The sequence below is a fragment of the Miniopterus natalensis genome, chromosome 3 (assembly GCF_054644295.1).
Source record: "Miniopterus natalensis isolate mMinNat1 chromosome 3, mMinNat1.hap1, whole genome shotgun sequence".
In the NCBI taxonomy this organism is placed as follows: Eukaryota; Metazoa; Chordata; class Mammalia; order Chiroptera; family Miniopteridae; genus Miniopterus; species Miniopterus natalensis.
Window position 1 is genome coordinate 96648641 of NC_142083.1, and position 23538 is coordinate 96672178.

Sequence of the window (23538 nt, forward strand, 5' to 3'; positions counted from 1 at the left end):
AGCCAGGACTTGGAAAAGCAGACTTTGATGCACATCTTGGTCCTGTCCAAACACACCCGGCCTTAGCAGAGGGAGCCACAAGCTGTGGATTGCTGAAAGCTTCAAACAGGGTACTCAAAGCCAATCACAAACAGCGTCCGACATTGACGTGCACCAAAGACCATCCAAAAGACTCACAGTCCTATCAGATCTACCTAATACATAGAAACAAACCCAAACAGGCAGCCAAAATGGGGAGACAAAATAACAAGCCCCAAATGAAAGAACAAAAGAATTCTCCAGAAGAAGAGATTAATGAAATGGAGATAAGTAATCTATAAGATAGAGTTCGGAGTACTGATCATAAGGATTCTAACAGCATGAGGAAAGATATGGAAACTATAAAGAAAATCAGGAATGACACAGTAGAAATAAAAAAATACATTGGAAGGAATAAACAGCAGAGTAGGGGAAGGGAAGCTGAGGACTGGATTAGCAAATTAGAAGACAGGGTAGAAAAACATCACTCAATCAGAGAACCAAAAAGAAAAACCAATAAAAAACAGGAGGACAGTTTAAGGGAGCTGTGGGACAACAGGAAATGTAACAATATTCACATCATAGGGGTGCCAGAAGAGGTCGAAAGGAAGAAGGGTTAGAGAATCTGTTTGAAGAAATAATAGCAGAAAAGTTCCCTAACCTGGTGAAACAAAAAGTCACACAAGTTCAGGAGGCACAGGGAGTCCCAAACAAGAAGAACCCAAAGAGGCCCACGCCCAGACACATCATAATTAAAATACCAATAATTTAAGACAAAGAGAGAATCTTTGCAAGAGAATCTTTGCAAAAGCAGCAAGAGAAAAGCAAGCTGTTACCTAAAAAGTAGCTCCCATAAAGCTATGAGCTGACTTCTCATCAGAAACTCTACAGGCCAGAAGGGAATGGCATGAAGTATTCAAGGTAATGCAAAACAAGGATCTGAAACCAAGACTACTCTATCCATCAAGGCTATCATTCAAAATAGATGGTGAAATAAAGAGCTTCTCAGACAACAAAAGGCTAAAGGAATTTATCACCACCAAACCAGCATTGTGAGAAATGTTAAAGGGGCTGCTGTAATAAGTTGAAATATATAGAGAGAAACATAGGCGTAAAGAAATAAAATGGCAATAGATGAGTACCTATCAAAATAACCTTAAATATAAATGGATTAAATGCTCCAATCAAATGGCATAGTGGAGCTGAATGGATAAGAAAACAGCAATCAAATATATGCTGTCTACCAGAGACGCACCTCAAAACAAAAGACTCACACAGGCTGAAAAAAAAACTTCTGGAGGACCTTAAGAGAAAGATTGACAGCAATACAGACATAGTAGGGGACTTTAACACCCCACTGACTTCCCTGGATAGATCTTCCAGACAAAAAATCAACAAAGGGACAGTGACTCTAAATGACACACTAGATGAGATGGACTTAATTGACATTTACAGAACATTCCACCCCAAAGCTGCAGAATATACGTTCTCCTCAAGTGTGCATGGGACACTCTCAAAGATAGACCACATGTTAGGACATAAAACAAGTCTCTACAAGTTCCAGAAGATTGAAATCATATGAAGCATCTTCTTGGACTTTTACACCATGGAATACTATGCAGCTATAAAAAAGAAGAACTCCTTACCCTTTGAGTCAGCATGGTGGCACCTGGAGAGTATTATGCTAAGTGAAATAAGCCAGTCAGAGAAAGACAAGTATCCCATGATCTTACTCATATGTGGAATGTAATGAACAAAATAAACTGATGAGCAAAATAGATCCAGAGACATAGAAGCTGGAACAGACTGATGGATCTCAGAGGGAAGGCAAGGGTGGGTGGGTGGGAGGAGATTAACCTAAGAACTTATATGCATAAATGCATAACCCATGGACACAGACAATAGTGTGGTAAAGTCCTGGCTGTGGGCAGGGTGGAGGGGATCAATGGGGAAAAGGGGGACATTTGTAATACTTTCAACAATAAAGATAAATGAAAAATTAAAAAAGAAGAAATGAATATGTAATTCCAGCAATAAGAAATGAACAAAATGTTGGAGCTGAAGACCTTAAGTGGTTGCTTTTTTTGACCAGATAACTAAACTATCTGCATCACCTGTGCAACATGAGGTTTTTAATATTTTTACCTAAAGACGTCTCTTTTTGGTAATGACAAAAGTTTTTCTGTTTTTTTTTTTAAAAAGGCCTGTTGCCCAGCCGGGCGTGGCTCAGCAGTTGAGCGTTGACCTCGGATCCAGGCGATTGGGGTTTGATTCCCGGTCAGGGCACATGCCTGGGTTGCGGGCTCGATCAATGGCTTTCTCATCATTGATGTTTCTATCTCTCTCTCTCCCTCTCCTTTCCTCTCTCTGAAATCAATAAAGATATATTTTAAAAAATTAAATATATAAAATAAAAAGCCTTGTTTTTCTCAATACACCTTTAAATGTTTTTAAATTGTTTCATATCTGATCAAGTTGAGATTTTTTTAAGTACCTCATTTTTAATTGGTAATAACAGTTTACAATTTGATTTTTTTCAAAAAAGTCAACAAACTGCAAGCACCTCTTAATACAGGGCTTAAATAATAAATTTTTATAAAGCGATGAATCGATAAAGAAGTGGTGCATATATACAATGGACTATGACAGTCAAAAAAAGAATGGAATCTTGACATCTACAACAACACTGGTAGACCTAGAGGCTATTCCACTGAGTGAAATAAGTCAGGCAAAGAAAGACAAATATTACATGATTTCACTTCTATGTGAAATCTAAAAAACAAAATAAATGAACAAACGGAACAGAAACAGACTCACAGATACAGAGAACATTTTGGTGGTTGCCAGATGGGAGTGAGGCTGGGTAAATGGGTGAAAATGGTGAAGAGATTAAGAAGTACAAATTGGTAGTTACAGAATAGTCTCGGGGATGTAAAGTACAACATAGGGAATATAGTCAATAACATTGTTAACTATGTATGATGTCAGATGGGTACTAGATTTATTGGGATGATTACTTAGGAAGCTTTATAAATGTCTTTGTCTAATCACTGCTTATACACCTGATACTAATATAATATTGCATGTCAACTGTAAATGAAAAATAAAAAATTATTTAAAAAATATATATTGAAAAGCAAAAAAGATTATTTGTTGTACACTTGAAATGAACATAATGTTATATGTCAATTATACATCAATTAAAAAAACTGAAAAGACTTCACCAATTAAATTCAAATCATTGAAAGGAAAATATCAAAATTTACTGAATGTCTACTATGTATTTTTTAAAAATGAGCAGAGGTACTGAATAAACAGTTCTGCAGAGAAGATATACAAATGGCCAAGAACCACATGCAAAGGTGCTCAACATCACTAGGGATTACGAAAATGCAGATCCACAATGAGATACCATCTCAAAAGCATTAGATGTCTGTTATCAAAAACAAACAAACAGTCCTAACTGGTTTGGCTCAGTGGTTAGAGCGTGGCCTGTGGACTGGAGTGTCCTGGGTTTGGTTCCCTCCAAGGACACATACCTCGGTTGCAGGCTTGATCCCTGGATCCAGTCGTGGCATATGCAGGAGGCCACCAGTCAATGTGTCTGTCTCACACATCGATGTTTCTCCCCACCCCCCCGAAAAGCAATGGAAAAAATATCCTCAGGTGAGGGTTAAAAAAAAAAAATTAACAAACAAACAAACAAACAAAAATCTGAGAAAATAACAAGTGCTGGGAAGGATGTGGAGAAATCGGAACCTTTGTGCATTATTGGTGGGAATGGAAAATGGTTCAGTCACTGTAGAAAACATTTTGGCAGTTCCTCAAAAACTGAAACATAGAATTACCATATGACCCAGCAATGCCATTTCTGGGTATATATCCCAAAGAAGAGGAAGCAGAAACTTGAACACATACTTGCACACCAATGTTCATAGCAGCATGACTCACAAGAGCCAAAAGGTGGAAACCATTCAAATGTCCATCAAGAGGCCAATGGATAAACAAAAAATAGTACATACATACAATGGACTATGATTCAGCCTTAATAGGAAGGACATTTTGTTACGTGCTACAGCATGGATGAACCTTGAAAATGTTCTGCTAAGTGAAATAAGCCAGATACCAAAGAGCAAATGTATGATTCCACTTAATTAAGGTACCTAAAATAGGTGAATTCTTACAGACAAAAAGTATATGAAAGGTTACAAAAAAGTTGGGGAGATGGGGAATGGGGAGTTAGTGTTTAATGAGAACAGAGTTTTTGTTTGGGATGGTGAACATTTTCTGCACATACATAGTTGTGATGGTTGCATAATATTGTGAATTAACTCAATGCCACAGAGCTCTATGCCCTCAGGTTGTGAAAATGGTAAATGTTATGTTGTATGTATTTTATCTTCATAAAAAAGAAAAGAAAGGGGGAGAAAGGCAAGCAAATCTCAGTGGAGGAGAGACAACATGGAATGAGAGCATGTGAAATGGGAGAGCATGGGTGGGCATATGTCAGGACATCGGTACAAAATAAAAGTCACGTCCAGTAAAAACAAATGTCATTGTTCTGGACCACCCCAGTTCAATTTAACCAAAATCTCTGTGGTTGAATCCAATCATTAATGTTTTTTAGAAGAAGCTCCCCAGATGACTCTAATGTGCAGGCAGGGCTGAGAACCACTGATCTGTATACATGTTAGTCTGTGTTTGTTTTCTCTTGTATCCAAGCTTCAACTTGTGCTCCAGAGAACCTAAGGCTGCCTGTTTGCTTTAGGACGATAGTATCACATGAGGAGCAGCGCCCCCTGGAGGCCAGAGTGATGAGGACAGTGACAGGGAGAGAGCCTCAGGTGGCTGTTCTTTTAGAGAAAGGAAATGGGCATGAGGTCAACTTCAGGTTTGCCCACTCTTCTATGGCCAATCTTGGGAGCTGAGAATTTCCTCCTAGTGGCCTCTACTACCCTGGGAGGGGTAGGGTTTGTCTGGTCAAGAGTTTCAGTAGGTTTCCTTCCAGCCTATCATAGGTTTCCGTAATCCCTGGATTTCTCATTTAGCTTTGGGGCCCAAAAGACGTGGGTTTGAATCTTAGACCTGCCATTTATTTGACATGGGGAAGACATATAACTCTTCCAGTCTGCAGTTTTTTTCTCTATGAAGTGGGGATAGGGGAACTCCTGTTGGTAAGTTGGATGGTAGGATTTGAACCCAGCAAAGCCTGTATTCTTAGCTACAGGAAGTCATTGGCCTGCAAGTCCTATGACTCTGAAGCCAGGGTTCCTTCTGTCTTGTCAGTGCCACATGGGTTAGGATAGCACAGGCTGTGGGACACACTGTGAGCTTTGTGATGAATTAGAACAGGCTTCATTGAACTGGAGCAAATAAAGGGAGAAGTGAAGAAGTCTCAGGATGCAGAGTTGGGTCCACTCCTTATCACCGCAGGGACTCTGGGGCCAGGGAGGGGCAGACAGGGTGCCCTACCTCATAGCACATGAACAGGCCAATGGGCTTGCTGGGCTTGATCCTGATGGCAAGGTTGCCTTCAGTGTTGGGCGGCAGGATGTTGCCCTTGTCATCGATGATCTGGAGAAAAACGTCTGTGAGTCCCACCCTATAGGGCTCCCCAACACTCCTGCCCCGCCCAAACACCGCTTGGTTTATTCATGTGACACCAGTGGGGAACCACTGGGGAGGGTCCCTGTCAGAAAATAGAATAAGCCCATCAAGGCTTTGAAATCAGCAAGTCACTCTGTCACGTCAAGAGTTGCAGTGAGTTTCCCTACAGCCTATCACAATTTTCTGTAATCCCTGGATTTCTCATTTAGGCTTTGGGGCCCAAAAGACATGGGGCTGATCTTATACCTGCCATTTATTTGACATGGGGGGGGACACATGCCAAATGTGTCTTGGTATATGGACATCGCAAATGTGTCTTCCAGCTAGAAAAAAGGGGTCAGGAAAATTAAGAGCACCAGCTGGTGGACAGAGCTGCCAGTGCTCCTCACAGCTACTGTGTGCCACCTGCTGTGTGCGAGGCCTCTGGCTGGCACTGGGAGCTGCATTCATGCCCACAATACTGAAACCCCAGGAAATCAGAGGGAAAATAGGAGGAGAGGAGGAAGGACAGCTTGGGCAGGGGGCATGGCTGCTTCTGCAGCCTGGTGTCACACAAAGGTCCAATCCCAGCTGAGCCCTCAGTGCTCCATGACCATGCCCTTAGGACCAAACCTGGGCGTCGAAGGGTGGGACGGTTTTCCCCATCGAGTTGGGCTTGACCTGCATTCCCCGGGCAGTGCCGCAAGTAACTCCCTGTGCACAGAAGAAAGAGAATGCCAGTTGTCAAAGGGCCCAGGCTGATCGCAAAGCAGCAAGAATCATACACAGCATCCCTGCTCCCAGGTGTCATTTGACGCTGCTCACGGAGCCTGTGGGGGAGCTCGAAGGCCTGAACTGTAGGCTCAAGGCATTGACCCAGCTCTTCAGCAGACATTCACTGCGCCTGACGGTGCTGGGCCAGTGCTGGCTGCCGGGGCTACAGGGTCCGGTGCGGGAGGCCAAGAAAGGAGCAAAGGGCTGAGCTCTGGGCTGAGGGCATGTGTTGTGGGTGGTGGAGTTCCCAGTGCATGCCTGGCATGTGCCCATTTGGCAGGGGAAGGTCATGAGTCCATTTGACAAACACTTACTCGGGATTGTTAAACAGTGATAGGAATCCCGCCTCAGCCGCTTCTCGGGGCTGTGTTGAAATCACTGAGGCTGTCCCTTCTGCTCCCACTGCCCCGTCAGCATTTGGCCTCCTGATGAACCTATGCCCCCTTCACGGTTCCCTGAAATGCCTTCTTTCTAATGCTAAGCGCTTTACAGTCCGACAGACCACGGTGTGACTCTTGACAAATTAATGCCCCTGGATCTCCTCTGTCAAAGGGGCATGACCCAGCGCTCCCTTCTCAGAGAGCCTGCGAGTGCTGGAAGCTGCACGGTGCCCTCACACACCAAGTGACTTCAACTGGCTACTTGGTCAGCCAGCGTCACCCAGGCCCCATGAGAAGTCAGCTGGGAGATTCTCCTTCTGTCGTATTTTCCCCACATTTCTATTGTCACTGACAGGGCATTATACTGATTTTTGCGTGTCTGTTTTCCTCAGTAGATAACAAGCACCTGGGCGTAGAGACAGCCCCATTCGGCTCCGGAGACCTGACATCTGGCACACCACCTCCCGACATCCAGTGGGGACAGCAGTGTCGGCACTGTGGACACCTGCAGGGCTGGGCCCCACACCGCAGCTTTACACCTGTCCTTTCATTCTCCTCCTCACCATACACAAGATTCTGCTTCCCATTTTGGAGACAGGGAAGTTGAGCTTCTGGAAGGTTCTATGGTATGCCTACAGTCTTGAAGCCTGTCACTGGCAATGCTGAGACAACTGAGGCCTGAGCTCCTAGGAGAGGATGGTCGTCCTCTGCCAGGCTGTTGTTCACACATCAGGCACACAGGGACATCCACAGGTGAGGGAGCAGGTTTGAAGGTCTTTGAGATCAAAGTGTCACGCAGGGAAAAGGAGAGTCCTGTTGTTTCAAAGAGTCAGTGCAAAGGGACAGGGTTATGGGTGTAGTGTGTGGTTGTCTTTGTCCAAAAATGAACTGGGAGCCATGCAAGAACAGGCCTAGAATCTTAACATTTCTCAGGCCTGGAAGCAGACCACTTAACTGATTAAAATAAGAATTTTTTTGGTGGGGGGGAAAGTCAGACAAATATGTAAATTAGCACTAAAACAGCCATTTACAGGTTCTGAGGTGGCAGTCAGCTCTGACAGGATGATGGGAGGCTGGGGAAGTGGCTCTGTCACTATCAGTGGTGGACTGAGAATGTGCTGGAAGAGAGGCGGCTCCTCATAGGACCACTGATGAAGTCCCTGAGGTTCCAGGCAGGCACCTGCTCTCATGCCCTGCCCCCTGCCTACTCAGAGACACCCTTTGCATCACTCTGTGTGTGTGTGTGTGTGTGTGTGTGCGCGCGCGCGCGCGTGCGTGATGTCTCTGCTCCCTCCTCTACTCCTGCTCAGGCCCTACAATCAAACCTGTGTGCCACCCTCATAAACACCCAGAAATGAACTTTTGGGGCCAGCTGCTGTCCAGCCTCTGGCTACTGCTCTAGGCAGGATGGTGACAGGGGCAGGACTTGCTGGTGGGGCCTCTGTGTTGCAGGAGAGGGTCTCCATTTCCATAGTTCCTCCAGCTCCCTGATCACAGGGATGTAGCTCCATGTTCTTACACCCTTTCCTAAGTTTTTGTCCAATAGTTTTCAGCACACTGGTGTCCTGACAAGTCGATGAGCTGTGTGTGAACTGTCTTTCTGCAAACTGATTTGGAGCAAATTAGCCTAGAACTCTGAATCATCCCGTCTGCTGGCTGTGCACACAGTAGGTCCTTTGTACACAGTCCTGGCATGATTCAGGTCACCTGCTGGGCTCGGTGGCTGAGCACATCCTGGCTGGCCCAGAGGGGCCCGTCCACCTACCATTTCTGACTGTCCGTAGAGCTGGTGGAGCGTAAGGCCCGTCTGCTGTTTCCACTTCTCTTGCTCCTCGGGAAGCAGGGCCTCCCCACCGGTGGCACAGTGCTCCAGGGTGGGGAACCTGAGGCTTAGGGGGAGACGAGGTATAAACAGACAGTCAGAGCAGGCCCTGGATGCTCCGACCCAGGCCCAGGAGTCAGGAGCTCATTCACCCTTCTGCTTCCTCACTTTCATGCCTGCCTTCCGGGTGGATGTCACTCACTCCCCGTCAGTCCCTATTAGCTCTTCCACAGGTGTGTGTGTGATGAGGCTCATGGGTCAGTTAGGGATCAAATTAAATGTGGACGTTGAGACCTTGTGTAAGGGAAGCATTCTTGTGTGTGTGTGTATGTGTGTGTGCACGTGTGAACCCTCACTCGAGGATATTTTTCCACTGATTGTTTAGAGAGAGTGGAAGGGATCGGGAGAGACAGAGAGAGAAAAACATCAATGTGGGAGAGACACATCGACTGGTTGCCTCCCACATGCACAGCGACAGGGGCCCAGCCTGCAAAAGAGGCATGTGCCTTTGACCAGAATCAAACCCGAGACTCCTCAGTCTGTGGGCCAACACTCTAACCACTGAGCTCAACCGGCCAGGGCGAGAGATGCTTTTGGAAACCACAAAGGGGCGAAGGCCAGGACTCCAAGGACACACAGAGATGGTAGTCGGACTGTGCTTCCTATCTTCTGGGGAGAGGCGTTATGTGCCCTGAAGGGCCTTTGTGCTTCTGAGTGGGGAATGCAAGTTAGCGGCTGGGAATTAATTGCTCAGGACACAAGGAAGATTGGGATGGGTGTTGGAAAAGAGGGCGGGGTCACAGGTAACAGTCCTGAGAGAAGGGATTTTGGAGAGAACAGAAGTCTGCTGTGATTGCGTAGTAGGTATATCATGTACTAAGCATGTCGTGTGCTGCAGATCCTCTCCTCCACTTTTCCCATGAAAATTTCCATAAATAATACCCCAAAAAATCACACAATCATGATGGAATCCCTGAAGGAAATGGGGAGAAGTGACTGAGGGCTGACTACCAGTGGGCTCAGCAGGTCAGCTCTTGGGGATGACGGAGGTGACAGACATCTGGCTCACCTTCCCTGTGTTCCCTGTCACCCTCTCCTGGTACACACAGAGTCAGGAGTGGACAGGGGGGACGGTTTCGTTAAAAGTGTCTTCCTCATTCACCTGGAGCTTTCTCCGAAGCAGGTAAAATGAGCAGTCTCCAGTGGAGTCATTAGTTATGCCCTGGTGGGACTTTTACTGGAATTGAACAAAGTTCATCATCTGAGGAATGTTGCAGAAAGTGGCTGCAGTAGGAGCTTTGAAATACAGATAGAGACAGAGTCCAGCCAGTTGGAGGCCTCATGAATAAAATCAAGTTGTAGTTCAGAGTTAGCTTCGTAAGGGTAGTTGCTGAACTCCTTGATATTTTAACTCTGTGTCTAAAACTTGTTAGCTCTGACTTTTGAAGCAGCCATGTCCATTTAGAGTCTCTAAAATATACATAAATGCCCATTTGATTCAAAGACAAGATTTCAGTTTAGATAAAAATCAATCTACAAACACAGGGAAACGCAAAAATAAAACTATAGCAAAATAAAACCATGCATCCATCAGACTGGCAAAAGTGAAAAACTATGACAACAACAAATATTGCCAAAGATGTGGAACAATGGAAATTCTTCCTACCCTGCCAGTGGGAGCATAAGTTGATTTGATACTTTGGAGAAACTGGTGGGAGGATGCAGTGTCACTGTCACATAGCAATTGTCTCCTAGAAAACCCTGCATAAATGAGTGGTTACATGAACCAGGGCAAATGCACAGGAATTCAATGCAGTATTAGTCATCAATTGCCCTAAAATGAAAATTACCCAAATGTCCACTAATGGTAGAACTTATAAGGACAGGAAACAGGCCTCTCTTTTTGTCTGCTGTGGCCTTCCACAATTTATGAGAAACACCTGGTGATTAAATCCCAAGGTTGTTGGCCCCTTTGTTCAAACTGTGGGACAAGATCAGCTACTGTCAAGGCTCCACTCTTGCACCCCCTCCTCCTGCTCTTTTCACGACTCAGGGGTAATTGGAAGCAAGGAGTATATAGTTAGTAGGAAGTTCCCTCTCTGCCCCTCAAACAGGCCACCTTTTAGCTCTTTGTAACTTCTGCTCTGAGCATGTTTAGAGGCCTGGGAAACATACTGACAAGACCCCTCCCTGGGACACCTGCTGGACTGTCTCCTGGAAAGTAAACAAACTGTAACTTTTCAAGACAACCTCCGTGGAATCTGATCAACTTCAAGACAACCCCCTTCCTTCTTTGTTGCTTAGCAACAGCCACTGCTTAAAAGAGAAGGCCACCGTTTGTTCCCTGACCCATATTGGCTAGCAATACACTGGCCCTTCCTCCCTTGGAAAGTAAAATAAACTTCCTCTCTGCATCTCTTCTTTTAGTTGTGAATTCTTTCATAGCCTGCGTCACCAGCCAAACCTAACAGAACTGATAAAAAATGTGGATTTCTCATAAAATAGGATATTATACAGCAATAAAAATTAGCTACAGCAATGTAATGCAACATGGACACATCTTAGAAATATAACATTGAAAGAGAAGCCAGATATTACAGAATAAAATGTTATTACAAGGCTCAAAACAAGTAAAATAGAATGATTTGTTTCAGGATATTTCCTTAGGATGTAAACGACAAGAGAACATAAAGAAATGAGAAAAAAAGAGAAATGAACACCATAAAAGTCAAGATAGTGGGTTCCTTTTGGGGAGATGGAGAGGTATGAGTGGGTCACTTGGGGGCTGGCTATGTCCTCTTTTTGTGACTTGAACGAGTGGTTACATAGGTGTTTAAGTTTCAACAATTTCTTAATCTGCAAATTTATGTCTTTCGTGTTTTTCTGTATGTTTGTTATTTCACAATAAAAATGTTTAAAAAAGGAAAAACCCCACAATGATGCAAGGGTCACTGAGTGTTCCATTTGGATCTCTGAGCCTTGCTTAATAAACGAATTAGACTGGCTGATAATTATCACTACCTACGTTCACACAGACACACATGCACACACTATCCTCAAAGAACCAGAATTAAAACAGTGAGACTGCTACTGTCGATGGCTAGTTATTGAAAGAAAGAGAGCAAGGGGAGTCAGACATTGTTGAGCACGGTCAGCTGGGGAGCAGAGGCCTGTTTGCTTCACCAGGAAGCTACTACAGCTTCACACCCCAAGAAATTGCAGCCTGGTCCTTCCAAGGGGATCAACACCCCTCCGTCCAGCCACCCCCGGTTGCTGATTGCATGTGTTGGAAGGTGGAGCAGGGGGAGATCAGGACATGCACAATAAAGTCAAAATGGCACAGGGTGGGGGTGCTGGACCATAAAGGCCTATCAGTCTCACCTGGGAAAAAGATGGTTGGCTTAGGGGGTAGCCCCTGAAATCTTTGGAAGTTAATTGGTTGTTTTGAAAAAGCTACTAGTTAAACCCCCACAAGAACAAAACACTCTCTCTCACTCCCCCCCCCCCCCCCCCGCCCGGGACCCCACTCACCACATTTGTTCCTGTTCTTTCCCGCCCGGAGCACACAACCATGCAGGTCTAGTGGCCTCCTGGTGCCCACCCAAGACTACACAGGCCCAAAGGATTATGAAGCAGAAACTCTGGGCATTGGCCTTTGCATTGGCCTTGTTGAAGAGGAGATTGGACTTTTTCTGTGGCAGGATGGAAAGAGATGGGACATTGGGAAGCCAGGAGGAGAACATTTTTGATATTACATAACAAATAAACCACATGGCCACATCACAAATTCCCGTGTGTGATTCCTTGGAATTCTGTCCTCGCAATTCTGTGGAAGAGCCTCTTTCTCACCAACAACACCACCCCAGTGAATCAGACTCCTTAAAATCCAAAGATTGTTATTACAACCAACTACTCTCCATACCTGGTGAAATTCTGATGCAGAATCATTCGATACACGGAGGGTGCAGTAATGTATTGGGTGATGGGGTATTTGGAGAGTGTCTACAAAGTGAGGAGAGAAAAGTTTTATTTTTATTATTAAATTAAAAATATCGACCACTTAGCATTTTAATTCTGATCGTCCCTCTAGGAGAGCCCATTTATTCATTTGTTAATTCTTCCCATATACGTATATGGAATGTGAATGTGTTTTTGGACTGAAGGAGTAGAGTTGATGAAAAGTGAGAGACTGATAATACAGAAGAAAAGGTGCAATGGATTAGAGATGAGTAGAGAGGGGCTCCAACAGAAGGGCCTGGAGACGACCTGGACCCACAGTGAGGAGGCATGGGGCTTGGACTTCGAGAGGTGGAAGGCAGGTCTGCAGCAAGAAAGCAAGGGTGTGGCAAGTGGACACACAAATGGCATTTCAGGTGCAGGGAAGTAATTTGAAGGGGTTTATGCAGGCAACTTCAGCTGTTACCATTACGTATGCAACTGCTAGCAATTACTGAAAAAGCTACTAGTTAAAACCCCACAAGAACAAAACCCTCTCTCTCTCCCCTCCCCCCACCCCAGGACCCCAATCACCACATCTGTTCCTGTTCCTGTTCCTATTCTACTAGTAGTTTTTAGGTGCAGGCCTCAGGGCTAAGCACTTTACACACTTTGCCTGTATCGTCTCAATATTCCCAACAATTGTATGAGGTAGTAACTATTAAAACTCCCATCTTACAGTTAAGGAGACTGAGGCTCAGACAGGTAAGTAGACCACTAATAATTGGTAAGTGTGTGAAAAGAAACTAGAACCATCACATTCCAAGGGCTCTGTTTTTAAACATTTCATTAAATTCATACACCCCGTCTCTCCCCCCGCCCCCAAACACCAGCTACCTGGCCCTGGAGGAGCCCTGAGACCTGAGCTTGTTCTGGTTGCTTTAATTTCTCAAAATGTATATTCCTGGTGATTCTGATACAGTGACTGATTCAGCACCTCACATTTTGAGGAACCCAGAACCTGAGTTATATTATACTAATGGGCCTCTTTGCCATATAAACAATTTCTCAGCAAGGTCCAGCTTTTGAGCTTGAAACAGGAGTTTCTTCTAAGAGTTTGTTGATACTAAAAGGTTAGTCTTCTTACCTGTACAATGATCTTAGGATCAAACTGGGGCAGGTAATGGATGAAGACTGTAGACCCTGCTGTCCATGGTTCAAACAGGGCCCCCACGGCATTCATAATCCAGCCTGGATCTGACAGGCACCAGAGGACATCACTCGTCTTCAGCTGCAGTAATTTCCTGCTAACTCCAAAATACAGTGGCCTCAGCTTTGTAACCACGGGAAGATGGGATCAAGGGCTGGGGAATCTGGTCCTCAGGTAGCGACCTGCCTTTCTCACTCTCAGTTGCTGTGGTTTCAGTGGGGCTCCAGACTCACTCCCACCCCAGGTCCCAAAGGTAGGTCAAATATTTCCTGGTCACATGCCACTTCTGGTTCAACCATAATGAGGCTTAAGGCTGGGGATACTGGGATGAAGCCTGTTGCTCTCTTTCTGCATTCAAGCCTGTGCCTGGTATAGCCTTGGGCAATGCTGGCAGCCCCTGGAATAATAAGGGCCGGGCCTTTCTGAGAACAGCCTCAAAACCTAACAGAAATAGCTGGTGGGTGGAGAGAAGAAAATGTCTGGAGTGTTTTCCTCCCTCCTCTGACTGCTCCTGAGGGGCTTCTGTGTGTGTAACTCCTTGAGGAAACTCAACTCCCCCATGAGCAGGCTCCTGCTCTGAGGAGCTTTTCTATGAGCAGAGGGACCTGGAGAGCCAGCCACCCCCTCATCCCCTCTGTCTTGGGGCTGTGGCACTCCCACAAGACATGACTAGCTAGGGGCCTCTGTTTTGAGCTTCAGACCCAACTCCCCACTCAACATCATTCTGGGATGTCTCTCAGGCACCTCAAGCCCCAAGCACCCTAATCTCTCCTGTCTTCCTGGACTAAGAATTCTCCAGTGTTCTCTGTGAGTGTCATTCTGTCCAAACCTGGGAGTCTACCTTGCCTTCCATGCCCTCCTGTCTCCCATCCAGCCAGCACTCACTGCCCATTCTGTCTCCTAAAACCTCAAACTTGTTAACTTCCTTCATGCCCCAGCACCTTGTCCAAGCCTGACCACCATCTGGCACCTAAATTATCCTAAGACCCTCTAGCTAGTCTTTTTAAAACTTTTTCCCCCAACCCATTCTTCATCCTGCAGCCACAGTGATCTTTTCAAAACACAAATCTGATCAGGTCTCTCCATTGCTAACAACCTTTCAATACCTCTCATGGTTTTCCCAATAAGCTCCAATCCCTACCCCACAGTCCACCCAACCCCAGGAGATCTGGGCCCCACTCACTTTCCCAGCTCCTCTGCCTTTCACTCCCTGACACCCTGAGCAGCAGCTCTTCTCAATCTCTGTAGTTCTATGGATGCTACTTTTCATATGTTTGTGCCTTTGCTTGTTTTCTTCTGACTACACAGAAAGCCCTCCCCTTCCTTCCACCCTGATTCCTCCAGGGTTTTGCTGATCAAGATTATTGTTAGCACAGGTATCCAGTGTCCACAAGACACCCTCCTGCCCCCTGGTCTGGTAATAAGGTGGAAAATATATAGAACTTGGTCTGGTCTAAATATTGCTAGTTGGGGAGGAGGGAGTGGGAGGGAGAAGATGCTTGGTTTAAATTTGATTAAATGATTAGCCCAAGGCTATGGCTTCAGCCTCTACAATTATTCATTTTAGGTTAAAGGCAGTGGCTTGGCTCCAGGTATTTACTTCCCCTAACAGTTCTTGATTGTGAAACTCCAAGTTTGATTGGCTGATAATGACAGAGAGAAGAGGACTTGTCACCTCTGGTCACATAGCTAGAACATTCTGTCTTCCTCCCACCAAACCCTGGAACCAGTGACAAGGACACAAGGCTTGTCATTGTGCAGCTTGTACAATGCCTGCTGCCTCCACCCGTGTTTCCTCCACAGCTGTGAAGGCGCTCAGGCAGGACCCCCTTTGTCATTGGGAGGCTTCTGTCCACAAATGCTTAGGAGTCCAGGCTTTTGCCTTTCAGCCCCTGGGTGGTCTGAGCCGACGAGAGCAGAAGGGAGAAGCAGGACGGACTCGGTTGTACTTGGAGCACCTTTCCCAACGCACACACCCCTAGCCCCAGATGGTGACCCAGCCTCTAAGTTGGTGCCCTCTTTCCTACCATGAAGGGAAGGAGGAGCGTAGGGAGAGTCCATGGCTGTGTTTTGCCATCTTGGGGCAGCCGGTGGTCCCACTGGTAAAGAAGATGGCCATTGGGTCCATGGTCTTCGACTTAATACAGGTGTGGTCTGGGGATGCTGATCTAGAAAGGCATTCAGTAGAAAGGGAGAGAAGTCAAGTCTCCTGGCTCAGGGTAAGCAAAGGAAACATCATGAGGCTCGAGGTCAGAAAATTGGTTTGCTTGTTTGTATTGAGTTTAGGGAGAGAGGAAGGGGGAGAGAGAGAGAGAAACATCGATTTCTTGTTCCACTAACTTATGCATCATTGGTTGATTCTTGTATGTGCCCTGTCCCCACAACCTGGGCGTATGGGAACCACACTACTCTAGGCAACTGAGCTACAGGCCAGGGCAGAAAACTGGCGTTTTGCAACACTGGTTCTCTGGCGCATCAAACGGAGTTTATGGGGGCCTTGGAGAAGACGACTGACATCCCTTCATTTAAAACATGGGGAAAACACAGCTGATTAATTTTTATGTTAACAAATATTGAACTAGAACTTACTGTTTCAGAAAATGGTCTGAATGATTTATCAATAAGAACTCACTCGATGGAGAAACAAGATGGCGGCGCAGGTAACAGCTGCCCCCGCCGCCTCCCGCAACCACATCAAAATTACAACTAAAATACGGAACCACCAGCACTCAGAGCTCCAGAGATCTGGCTGCACAGAAGCCCCACAACCAGGGAGCTGAAGAAGCACCGAGACCGGGGGGAGGGGCGGAGACGCGGGCGGATCGGGGCTGAATCGCGGAGAAGTGGCCGCGGGCCCACCCCCGGTGCCCCGGGTTAAACCCGGGAGGGAATCCCCGGGCAGAGGTTTCCCGGAGGAGGGAGGGGTCCCAGCCCCACAGCAGGCCCCCAGCCCAGGGCTCCAGGGCCGGGAAGAGACGTCCCCACAACTCCAGGCTGTGAAACCAGCGGGGACTGTCACCGAGGGTCGCGGAGGCCGCGGGAGCCCCAGCAGCTCCTCTAAAGGGCCCGGCGCGGACTCACTCGGACGCTCCCTCGGAGCCCAGCGCCGGGCAGCAGCCTGAAAGGACCCGGGACACTCGGGGGGCACTAACCTGCCTGAGATCCGGGCGAGAGGCGGAGGGCGGCTTCCTCCCAGGCAGAAGGGCTGGCGGAGGCCATGGCCCCTGTGGCGAGTCCTCCCCGCACACAGCCCGCAGGCAGGCGCATATTTGAGTCGCCAGCACCTGACTCACACCGTTGGCCCCGCCCCGTGATTCCCGGAGGCCCCGCCCCTCCCACCTGCAGCTCATCCGGGCCATTTCCAGGGGCTTTTCTGTGCAAGTGGCCTCTGGAGCCTCATGCTTAGGACTTTCCTAAAATCTCTCAAACAAGCAGCAGGTGCCCCATAGGGCTTGATAAGTGGCCCCAGGCCCGGCACTAGCGGCAGCTGCATTGGCTTATAGCTGGGCCTCTCCTGGGCACCGCCAAGCCCAGCACAAGCAGCAGCCAACTACGGTTTGCTGTGTAGCTCATGCTGGGTGGCCCTGGGCAAGGCACTGGCAGAGGCTGACTTTGCACCTCCCAGGAGGCCCCAGAGACAGTGCACCTGGTGGTCAGACTTGGCCACACTGGATTACAACCCCACCACATCCATGAGCGACACACCCAAGGGGCACACCTGGTGAACACCAAAGCTCCACTGAAGTAAATCCTGCTCCATAGGGGTGTCTCCAGCACAGCAGCTCGTTGGCTATAGCTGCAGCTGCTCCTCACAGCCGATTGGCCTGGGGGTCAATTCCTCCCAGTGAGGCCAATAGCAATTAAGGTTCAACTACAACAGGACAGTGCACACAGCCCACACAGGGGAGCACCTGGAAGGCCCAGCTCAGGTGAATGGGGAGGCTGAGTCAGTCACTGGATCCTACAGGACACCTACTACACAAAGCCACTCTACAAATTCCAGGAGACATAGCAGCTCTACCTAACACATAGAAACAAACACCTGGAAGCAGCCAAAATGAGGAGGCAAAGAAACATGTCACAGAGGAAAGAACAGAAAAATTCTCCAGAAAAGGAACTAAATGAAATAGAACCAAGCAAGCTAACAGATACAGAGTTCAGAATTTTGGTTATAAGGATGCTCAAGGATATTACTGAGACTATTACAAAAACAAGTGAGACCATCGATGACCTAATAAAATACCTATTAGAAATAAAGGCTACATGAACTGAAATAAAAAATAATTTACAGGGAATCAACAGTAGAGTAGAGGACACTAAGAATAAAATCAGCAATTTGGAACATGAGGAAACAAAAAACACCCAACCAGAAGAGAAAAAAGAAAAAACAATCCAGAAATATGAAGATAGTTTAAGGAGTATCTGGGAAAACTTCAAGCCGCCCAACATCCATATTATTGAGGTGCCAGAAGGACAAAAAAGAGAGTAAGAAATTGAAAATCTATTTGAAAAAATAATTACAGAAAACTTCCCCTACCTGGGGAATGAAATAGACTTACCAGTCCAGGAAGCACAGAGAGTCCCAAACAACCGGAACCCAAAGAGGCCCACAGCAAGACACATCATAATTAAAATGCCAAAGGTGAAAGACAAAGAGAGAATCTTAAAAGCAGCAAGAGAAAAGCAGTTAGTTACCTACAAGGCAGCACCCATACAACTGTCAGCTGATTTCTCAACAGAAACCTTGCAGGCCAGAAGGGAATGGCAAGAAATATTGAAAGTGATGAAAAACATGGAACTACATCCAAGATTGCTCTACCCAGCAAAGCTATCATTTAGAATTGAAGGTCAAATAAAGAGTTTCTCAGTCAAGGAAAAGCTAAAGGAGTTCATCACCATCAGACCAGCATTACGTGAAATGCTGAAGGGTCTTTTTAAAGAAGAAGCTAATGAACAAAAGAATCTGACAAACTAAATGGATCCAGAGATATTGATGCATGCAACAGACGATCATATTTCAGAGGGAAGAGGGAAGCGGGGTGGAGGGTGGGAGGAGATTGACCAACGAAGTTATATGCATATATGCATAATCCATGGACATGGACAATGACTGGGTGAAGGCCTGGGGAGGGGGTGGGAGTGAGGTGGAGGGGGTCAATTGGGGGGGAAAAATGGGATACCTGTAGTGCTTTCAACAATAAAAAAAATAAAAAAAAAAAAAAAGAACTCAATCTTCAGAGCAATCCTAAGAGGTGAGTATGCCCACTTTGTCACACTTCCTTTGTGGATGAGGAAACTGAGGCTCAGAGAGGTCAGGTAGCTTCCCTGAAGACATACAGCCAGCGTGGCAGAGCCAGCGTTCAAACCCAGCCTGATCGATGGAGCGTGCTCTTAATCACAATGCTAAGCTTGTTTTTCACACAAACTAAGTTTACAGAAATTTAACTCCATGTCTTTGGTTATAAGGGGTGGGGAAGAGAAATGGAGGGAGAGGGAGAGTGAAAGAAATATATGTGTACATTGGCCTTGATTCTTGGAAGCTTCTAGACTCAGTCTCCTGGGCCTGCGATGATTGGATGTACAAATTTCCCGTAGTATTAAAAAAAACTGTGAATCACCCAAATGCTGGAGGGAACACTGGCTCTTGCTGAGAAATGGTACCATCCTGACTCTGGGCAATTGAAAGGATTTTTAAACAGCATTATTTAGTTAAGTTTATTTTTAACTTTCTGAGTTCATTTATTTGGTTTTTCAAATTATAAGAGAGTTTATTTAGAAAGTTACAGAGGTAGTAGAAGTGAGCCAGCTGGGCTGCATGGGCTCAGGAAACATGTTAGAGGCTGAAGAAGGGCCCTTGGAGCTTAGAAGAGAGGAGGGCAAAGGTAATGCCTTGAGAGAAAGAGAAGGAGAGGGTCTGCTCCCTGGAGGGAGACCACTAAGTCTCTCACCTTAGAATCTATAGCATAAGATGTGGCTTGGCTGTAGTGTTTGCCTTTTGCGGTTGAAGGAACTTTTTTTTTAATACTCACCCGAGGATATTTTTTCCATTGGTTTTCAGAGAGAGTGTAAAGGAGAGAGAGGGAGAGAAACATGGATGTGAGAGGCACATCAACTGGTTGCCTCCGACATGTGCCCCCGCCTGGGCCAGGGATGGAGCCTGCAACCGAGGTGTGTGCCCTTGGCCAGAGTCAAACCCAGAACCCTTCAGTCCGTGGGCTGATGCTCTAACCACTGACCAAACCAGCTAGGGCTGAAGTAACTTTTTACTTTAGAAACAGAGGGTTACTTCAAAAAAACAAACCCTATAAAACTAATAAAATGTTTTAAACCAATGTTGCCTCAATAAAATAAAATAAAAGAAAGGAAAATATAAACACAGCCTGGCTTGTGTTGTGGATGGAGAAAGGGGTTCTATGGAACTAACCTCACGGGTGATCTGATCCAAAATCCCTGCCTGGGCAGGTCGTGGTGCGCAGTCAGGCCCCGGCCTGTCGCTTGCTCAGTGAAAGGTTTGCAACAGCCCTGCCCATTGTTCCAGTGCACCTGGGTTAACACCCCCTTGAAGCAGGTAAAGTAATACTCCCTGAAGGGGCATTACCCTCAAGGGAGCACCGAATCTTCACTACCCTGCAGTCTGATCCCCGCCTGGCCTTCTCCCCCTTCCTGTAATCTTTCTTAGTCCCTCCTTAATTTCAAACGCACAAAAGAAGCTGCACAACTGCCACTCTCTGGAGCATTTCGGATCCTGCTCCCCAGCGTATGTTGTCAGTTTGACTCAAACTCTTACAAAATTTCTCTACAGGTTTGGAAGTTTCTTATGTCAACAGTGTAAACAATGCTGAAAGCTTACAGAATTAGAGTTTTGGAGGTGGAAAGGGTCTTTCTTACCTCCCAACATTTCCCTAACTTTTCCTGCAAAGTGTCCCTTACGGGACCCAGCCCCTGGAAGGTGTCGGCTCCCAAAACTCCCTGGCAGCCACAGCCTCAATTTTTCTTGCTGTGTCAAGTTTCACCTTAAACATCCATTTTCAATCTCTCCTTCAACTTATTCACATACAGGGTTCCCAAAAGATGTACACATGCTTTAACAGCCGAGTGCTCAATTTTGCAAATGAAATGTATTGTAGTAAACACTGCCCCTATGATTATTCAAAGTGTGTATATACATTTTTGGGGATATTTATATTTATGTGAATAATATTTTAGATTCCTCACCTACAAGACGGTTGAAACACAGTAATCATCTGACATTATACATCTTTTTTCAAAGTTGTAGTGAGAGAAACATAAAAGTGCAATGTCCTTATATTACAGACAAAGCAACCTTAGCTAAGAGAGGGGAAGGAACTAGCCCAGGGTCACGCAGCAGGCCAGGGACATAGCTGGGAAGAGTTTTCCGGAGTCAGACCTGGTGAGCTTCATACCACTCGCTGCTTGTCTACCAGTGCTTGGGCACCGATGGCCTCCCACCATTCCTCAGGGGCACATTTATTGGACCGGAAACTCACTTGACCAGAGATCGGAAGTCCTGCCACCCTTTACGGCTGTGGTCAGACACCAGGAGCTTGGTTTTCAGAGCGGGACACTTAGAAGCCACAGAGTCCACCTCCGGGACAAGGGCATCTGTGGTGATGATGCTCTTGGCGTTAGACTCCTTTAGTCGGTAGAGAATGTCATTGGCTTTCATCTGGGTCGTCCCTGGCATGAAGATGATCCCTGGGGACAAGAAAGAACCTAATTGCTTCATTTTCTCTCTCACAGCCATGGGCTCCAGGCCTGGCTTATGTGCATAGAAACCCCCCAACCTCTTGCTCTGCAAAGACCAGCAGCAGCAGCAGCAGCACCGGGGCTAGGAATCCCGCCCCCCCAAAACCTACTGAATCAGAACCTGCATCTTAACGACACCTCCAAGTGAGTCCCCTGCAGGTTACAATTGAAACCCTTGCCCTAAACTGTTCTACTCTGGGTGGATGCGGCCTGCAGACAGGTGGGCCCCAGTTCGCACAAGTTTGCATGGGACCTGGGAACAGAGAGGCCAGGGGGACGGTCTCTGACATCGGGAAGAGCTGCGGCCCGGCCCCCTTCCTCCTCCCACTCCCTCTGTGCCAGGCCCCTGGCATTGTGCACCCCCCTTCCCTCAGGCCTCACACCCAAATCTACCCACGCTGTCCCTTGAATTCTCCGGCCTCCCCTTCCGTCCTCTGTGGCCAACAGTGAGCTCAGGTCTTCGCGTGCCTAGTGGATTCTAATCTCCCCGCCAGGTGCCTTGCCCTGAGTCGTCCATGTCATTAGCTGTTCACGCTCCACAGAGCACCCACTTTCCCCTGTCCCGTTTCCTCTCTTCACGAACACCCGTGCCCTGTCTCCAGGAAAGCGCCACACTGCCCACCTGACACTGAGGACGCGCCCACTCTCCACCTTTCTCTCCCACTCCTCTAAGCTCTGTCTCGAAATGGCCATTGTCACCTGGGCTGCTCCCGCCCTCAAGCCCAGTGTGTGCTCTGACCTCTTGGGAGTCCCTTCCTTTGCGTCTACCCTCTTAAGTGTGCTTGTCCCCAAGGGCTCAGCTCGGCTTTGTCATGGGCCATCTTAGCTCCACAGGTGACATGGCTTCTTTATGATACCTCTGCTGTTGCTGTTAACCTTGATTCCATGTGACCTTGATGAATTAACCAACTATTTAATGAGAGCGCGCGCGCGCGAGAGAGAGAGAGAATATAAGCAAAAGATGAACAGACTGATGTGTGAACATGTGATTCAACTGAAGTGATTCAACAGAAATCCACGAGTCCCATACTGATTCTAAATTAGATAGATGATAGATAGATAGATAGATAGATAGATAGATAGATAGATAGATAGATAGATAGATGACAGATAGATGATAGATAGATGGTAGATAGATGATAGGTAAAAGATAGATAAAAGAGAGATGATAGAGAGATGATCGATAGACAGGTAGATGATAGATAGATAGATAGATAGATAGATAGATAGACAGATAGATAGACAGATAGATATAGATAGATGATAGATAGGCAATTAAATGGGAAATCTCTGCAGAAGAATGCTAACTAATAAATGTGGGGGGGGTATAAACAGAAAATCCTGATATAAAACCACCATAATAATATGCAAGTCACTCAAGAATCACCAGTGGGTGCTCCAACCAGAGGGTGGAAGGCAATGGGGAAGCAGAATATTCACTCGGCCTCATAAATGTTACACCACAGACCACTTACTACCGACGAGGGGAAATGGTGCCTTCGCAAAGACGAATGCCACCTTCCTAACGAGATAAAACAACATCGCTGATGACAGGGCAAAACAAGTGCATGTGCCCCTAACGTGATGCACCCCGAAAGACACGGCATTGCCCTCCAGTATCCCTGCTAAAGATGCTTAACCTGAATATAATCATGAAGCAAGAGTCAGAAATGCAATTCTGGATGGACCTCCTGCAAAGCAACTGGCTTAGACACTTCAACAATGTCAGTGTCACGCAGAAAAGGCTGGGGAACCATTCTAGATTAAAGGACACTGGGAAGACATGACAACTCAGTCAACTAAATGCAAAGCATGACCCTCAGCTGGATTTTGGACTTAAAGAAAGGAATGGCTCTCAAGGACATTATTAAGGCAGCTGAGGAATTTCCACTATGGATATGCACCAGGTAACTGCATTGTACCGATGTCAGGCTTCTTGTGTGACAAGTCTGTTGCTATGTGAAGGAAGTGTCTGGGGCTCAGTGTTTATGGATATTTACACGGTATTTATGGGTGTCACAGTGTCTGCAACTGATTCTTAAATA

At 46.5% G+C, this 23538-nt stretch overlaps 1 protein-coding gene across 1 annotated transcript in view; it reads right to left on the reverse strand.

Moving 5' to 3' along the window:
- LOC107535524 (acyl-coenzyme A synthetase ACSM1, mitochondrial-like) overlaps positions 1-23538 on the reverse strand; it is a 43369-nt gene that overhangs the window by 13654 nt on the left and 6177 nt on the right. Inside the window, exons 3-9 of the mRNA XM_087815152.1 lie at positions 21235-21442; positions 15754-15894; positions 13664-13823; positions 12503-12582; positions 8524-8647; positions 6238-6318; positions 5491-5592 (exon numbers count right to left, since the gene is read on the reverse strand). Of these exons, the coding sequence (XP_087671278.1) occupies positions 5491-5592; positions 6238-6318; positions 8524-8647; positions 12503-12582; positions 13664-13823; positions 15754-15894; positions 21235-21442 (896 nt within the window). The remainder of the gene's footprint in view (positions 1-5490; positions 5593-6237; positions 6319-8523; positions 8648-12502; positions 12583-13663; positions 13824-15753; positions 15895-21234; positions 21443-23538) is intronic.